Below are 5,370 nucleotides of genomic sequence, written 5' to 3' on the forward strand. Positions count from 1 at the left end.
AATACTTAATCTGTTAAATATATATATAATAAATTGATATGAAACATTTGAAAATGAAATTGACCCAAATTCACATCTCGTTTCAATATATATATATATATATATATATATATATATATATATATATATATATATATATATATATATATATATATATATATATATATATATATATATATATATATAATCCCATCGCACTAGTGATCTTGTCATAAAATTAATTTTAGAAAACTTTTGTTATTAAACTAAAAAAAAAGTGCTGTATTTATTTAACAGAATAAAATTTAGTAAAATCGTAGAAATTGAGGCGTACATGTAACTCTAACATAGCCCACCCTCACTGTCAAGAACACGTTAATTATTTAACGACCGGCCGACACGCCGTGATTTGTCCGTCTAATCGTTGCCACCTATACATTGTGATCCACATATCATATAGATATCACCGTTCATATTCATATATACATATACATACATACCCAAATTCTTCATTTTGTTCGAGAATTTTTGGGGGAAATCAAAATTAAATCATGGGTGTCGATTACTACAACATACTCAAAGTCAATCGCACAGTTAGCGATGAAGATTTGAAGAAAGCGTACAAGAAATTGGCCATGAAATGGCATCCTGACAAGAACATTGCTTCCACTGATGATAAAGTCGCTGAATCCAAGTTTAAGCAGATATCTGAGGCGTATTATGTCCTCAGCGACCCCAAAAAGCGTCAGATCTATGATTCATACGGGGAGGAAGGTCTCAAATCGGGCCAATTTGATGAATCGTCTCCTACTTATAGAGGCACAACCAAACCCACCTCGAGATTTAGGTTTGATCCGCGTGATGCAGATGAGATTTTCGCTGAATTTTTCTACGGATCTGATGCTGGCGGCGGCGGCGGTGGGAAGAAGAAGGGGAATCCAGCTGGAGTGTTGAAGAATTCTAATCAAAAGAGTGTGAGGAAAGCGGAGACGGTGGAGAATAAACTTAGTTGTAGTTTGGAGGAGCTTTATAAAGGTTCCAAACGTAAAATGCAGATTTCGAGAATTGTTCTTGATGATTCCGGGTATGGCCTTTTAATCCAACATACTTTTTCACCTCTCGCATCAAATTTAAGTTTAGGATTCCATTGATGAACATTTTTCTCAACTAATCCCTTGAAATTGTGTTTTTGCTACTGCATCTGCATTGCTGAATTCTTCTGTTTTCAGAAACGGAATTAGATCTCTTATTTCTAAAACATTAGTATTGGAGTTGCAATTGCAGCAAACCAGGGACTCTCGAAGAGATATTGCCGATACACATCAAACCAGGCTGGAAAAAAGGAACGAAGATCACATTCCCGGAAAAGGGCAACCAAGAACCCGGAGCTGCTCCCGGAGATCTTATCTTCGTTGTAGACGAGAAGCCTCATGACGTTTTCAAACGAGATGGAAACGATCTCGTCTTCACCAAACGAATCACACTCTTGGAAGCTCTCACCGGAAGAACAATCAAGGTGGTGACGTTGGACGGCAGACAGCTCATGATTCCGTTGACCGAAGTGATCAAACCAGGCCACGAGGAAGTGATTCAGAACGAAGGAATGCCAATTTCTAAAGAACCTGGTAAGAAAGGGAACCTGAGGATCAAGATCGATATCAAATTCCCTTCAAGGCTCACCGGAGACCAGAAATCAGATCTGAAAAGGGTGTTGGGTGGTGGCGGAGGAAGCAGAGTTGATGACTAATATCTGATCTGAAAACTGTGAGTACCTTACCTCTAACCGTTGACAATGGAAGCACTATCAAATGTACATAAATGGGTAACTTTGTTGGTATTATCAGAGAGATAATTGTGCATAGTAGAAATACTTTCAAGTCTTATTTGATCTTAAGCTAACTTAATAATCTCTATTATCTGTATATTGAATTTCTAAGTTTGGGGGGATTCAACACATTTTGTGTTCCAAGTTATCCCTGTTCTTTGTTTAACTAGTTTTTTATTGCCTACTAAAACCATTATTGATTGTTCTTCTTTATGCAAAATATGGAAATCTTGGCCTCATGTTGTATATAACGGTTTTATTGACTTGATGGAAATAAAAAACAATGTTTTTCTTCTGTTTCTATTTCTATTACTATGAGTATTAATTACAAAATTTTTTACCATAAGTAAATGTGAAATGCATTTATTATGAAGATTAATAACACAAGTTATAAAATCCCTTTATGGATTTCTTTTTAGATCATTTTTGGGTATTTTTGTCACAGGATTTTCACTTTATTGGTTGTTTGTGTATCTAATAAAGTTTTATATTGTATTCTCAAATTGTTCCAAGAGGTTTACGCATTAGGTTCTTTTGTTCCATTTTAGTAATATATTTGATTTTTTTTTTCAATTGGAAAATGTTACAATGAGATGATATATGGACTATGGTTGAATGTTGAGTTAGATTGGATTTGTGGTTAATGCTGATAAACTATCTAATTTTTTTAATTTATTGTAATGTAGTGTTTGTTGATGCTTGATACCATAAGTTTATAAATTAGCTTTTTAGAAAGCTATTTGAAATGACTTAAGTAGCTTTTAAAAAGTTATTTGAGATGTTTTATCAATAAGTTATAAGGGTTTTTCCATGAATTTTCCATATATACCATAACATGTTCATTTCCTTTACATCTTTATGTCAATTTTATAATTGTATTAGTTCTGTTACTTTATCAACTAGCTTGTTATATAAAGTTGGCTTTTTCATATAGTATTAGTATTAATCCCGATTTTATTATACCTTTAGATCTTCAATTATAAAGTTAGGTAAACCAAGTGCTTTTAGTTGATAAAAAAATTCATTCTAGAAGGTGTAATCATACTTGATTTATGTCTTCTCGATAATTCATACACATATTCCATACACAACAACAGTAACAATAAGTTTCTTATTACCAAAAAATCATCTTATACACATATTAATCAACACTCAAATACTTTTATTAATAGTCACACAATATATGTTGTCTAGAGAAATCACGACTCAAGAATGGAAGTACTTAAAAACTTTATTCAAACATTAAAATAGCGCAATCGTGATTTGTTGTATATCATTAACATTGAACACATGTATCGATTTCAAAACCTGTGTTTCTCAATCATCCTCTGAAGTTCATCTTTCTTAACCCCAACAATCCTTTCACGTTCTTTCCCTTTCTTCACCAATACAAACGTAGGCATCGCCTGTACTTCAAAATCCTTAGCGACATCCTGTTCATTCCAAAATCCTTCAAAAATTCAAAAACCCTAATCCTAATTTCAACAATCATAATCATCAGGAATTGAACAACTTACAGGTAACTCATCGACATCGATCTTGATAAACTCCACGTCTGAAAACTCAACTGCTAAATCATGAACAGCAGGTTCGATAAACTTACAAGGACCACACCAGGCTGCTGAGAAATCAATCACCATCTACAAGTTCCCATGGTATGTAGAATTTGAATCATCTTCTCAAAATATCATATAATCAACCATAGTCAGAAAATCATACTAAGGTTTCTTACCAGTTTGTTGGATGTTCTAGAGCTTTGAAATTGTGTGTTCCAGTTATCTAAAGAATGAACCGAAATTACTTTTCCATCGTCTGATCTTTGTTTTGTGGAAATCTGAGCTCCCATGGTTCTTGTTTCTTGAGTATAATTTGAGTTCTTCTAAACATATATATGTATGTGTGTGTATATATATACAGATTGGAAACTGAATTCAGGAGTGGGAGATCTGTTTTAGATCATAACATGGTATAGGATTCTTTTTTCTATTTGTAGTTGCTAATGAATTTGAACCGTTGGTTTTTAAACTAGTGAGAAGTACTTGGAAGCATAAAGGTTGTATGATCTTTTTTTAGTTGTACTCCATTTGTTCGTGTGCATCTATTCAAGGTAAGTGCTTAATGTGATAACTTATTTTTATGGACTAGAATAAGATTCTGGTTGTTAATTTCACGTGTACAAGTCCATGATTCATCATTAATTAAGGTAATCAATCAAACTACGTCGCATTTCGCTTTTGTTTTACTATTCATATTTTACTTGCTCCTCATTATGTGTCTCTATCTCTTTTGTAGATTCTCGGATTTGGAGACTCCTTTATTTATCTTTATGTCTTACTGCTCACGTTGATTTAGTCGCTACGTTTGCCTCTTTTTAGGTTTTGGGTTGCTCATGGTAGATATCAACTAAAAAAACTATCATAAGCAACTGGATTTTATGGTCACAAAATATCATTATTTCAATGATATTTTATGAACAAAAACAAATAGTTTGTTACCCATTTATGATATATTTATAATATATAAATAGAAATATTATAAATAAGTAAATGTGATAATTATTATGTTATATATTATATTGACATTAATTAATCATAGACATATAACATTATGTTCTAAATATAACTTTTTTATTTAACAAATATCATTTTATTAAAATAACATCTGATTCAAATTAACAATATACAAATAATTTGGTTATGACAATGTAATAATATATTTTATAAAGTTTTTAACACAAAAAGATGTAAATAACTAAGAAAGAAGCTAATAAATTGAAAGGTGTTTTAAGTTGCTCATCGTAGATATCAACTAAAAAAACTATCATAAGCAACGGGATTTTATGATCACAAAATATCATAATTTCAATGATATTTTATGAACAAAAATAAATAGTTCATTACCCATTTATGATCTTTTTTAGAACAATTGTATTTTGTAAAAATAAAAACAAATAGTGTGTTACTTTTTATGACATTAACCGTTCTCCATTCCTGAAATCTGATTCCCCTTGGGGGACCGAGGGCATAAGATTCTTTGTAACATTCTACTATTAGAATATTTACTATAATGTTTTGGGACCTAGGACATCGGATTCTTCCGAAGTTTTTTTTTTTTTTTTTTTTTTTAATGTACCATTTTAGTATATTTTTTTTAGAACTCAAACGTGCAATAATCCCAGGGTTGGCATTACCTTGTGCGACACAAAGCAAGAGCTTAGGGGTCCCCATTCTAGTAATTCTAGTACAACTCAACAATTCCACGAGGCACAAGCGAGTAGCGACTAGTGACGATTTGATTTCCAGCTTTCCACAAAAAGCATTTGTTCTAATGTTCTTCAGTTCTTCCTTCTCGGATTCTACTGATCTCCTCCTGTCCCTCCAATCTCGATTCTTTATTGAAAACTGAAAGACTGAATCAGTGAAAGTCTAAAACGCAGCTAACAACAATAGCCTTCTCTATTCTTCCTTCTCAGTCCGTTCTCAGATTCTCTGATTCTCGATTGAGATTTGATGATTGTAAGAACACAAATATTTTATCTTTTTAGTTTTATGTTTCAAATACATTGT

General features: G+C 32.2%; 2 protein-coding genes across 2 annotated transcripts; one reads left to right on the forward strand and one right to left on the reverse strand.

Annotated features, from left to right (window-relative positions):
• The first annotated feature begins 434 nt into the window (after positions 1–434).
• On the forward strand, positions 435–1,970 carry LOC145101049 (uncharacterized). Its single transcript, XM_079038214.1, has 2 exons — positions 435–1,063; positions 1,264–1,970. The coding sequence occupies exons 1-2, from the start codon at positions 531–533 to the stop codon at positions 1,724–1,726; spliced, it is 996 nt and encodes a 331-aa protein (XP_078894340.1). The 5' UTR covers positions 435–530; the 3' UTR covers positions 1,727–1,970.
• A 975-nt stretch (positions 1,971–2,945) lies between these two features.
• On the reverse strand, positions 2,946–3,705 carry LOC145101050 (thioredoxin H2-like). Its single transcript, XM_079038215.1, has 3 exons — positions 3,537–3,705; positions 3,322–3,444; positions 2,946–3,237 (listed from the first exon to the last, which is right to left on the reverse strand). The coding sequence occupies exons 1-3, from the start codon at positions 3,648–3,650 to the stop codon at positions 3,106–3,108; spliced, it is 369 nt and encodes a 122-aa protein (XP_078894341.1). The 5' UTR covers positions 3,651–3,705; the 3' UTR covers positions 2,946–3,105.
• Positions 3,706–5,370: the final 1,665 nt, after the last annotated feature.

Source organism: Lactuca serriola, chromosome 4 (assembly GCF_051521515.1).
Source record: "Lactuca serriola cultivar US96UC23 chromosome 4, Lser_US96UC23_V15, whole genome shotgun sequence".
Lineage (NCBI taxonomy): Eukaryota > Viridiplantae > Streptophyta > Magnoliopsida > Asterales > Asteraceae > Lactuca > Lactuca serriola.

Excerpts from the sequence above, each read along its gene's own strand:
- LOC145101049 (XM_079038214.1), top strand. The coding sequence starts at position 531 with ATGGGTGTCGATTACTACAACATACTCAAAGTCAATCGCACAGTTAGC. Across the intron at positions 1,064-1,263 it reads ATTGTTCTTGATGATTCCGG|CAAACCAGGGACTCTCGAAG; the intron begins GTATGGCCTTTT and ends TTGCAATTGCAG.
- LOC145101050 (XM_079038215.1), bottom strand. The coding sequence starts at position 3,650 with ATGGGAGCTCAGATTTCCACAAAACAAAGATCAGACGATGGAAAAGTA. Across the intron at positions 3,445-3,536 it reads CTAGAACATCCAACAAACTG|ATGGTGATTGATTTCTCAGC; the intron begins GTAAGAAACCTT and ends GGGAACTTGTAG. Across the intron at positions 3,238-3,321 it reads TCGATGTCGATGAGTTACCT|GATGTCGCTAAGGATTTTGA; the intron begins GTAAGTTGTTCA and ends TGGAATGAACAG.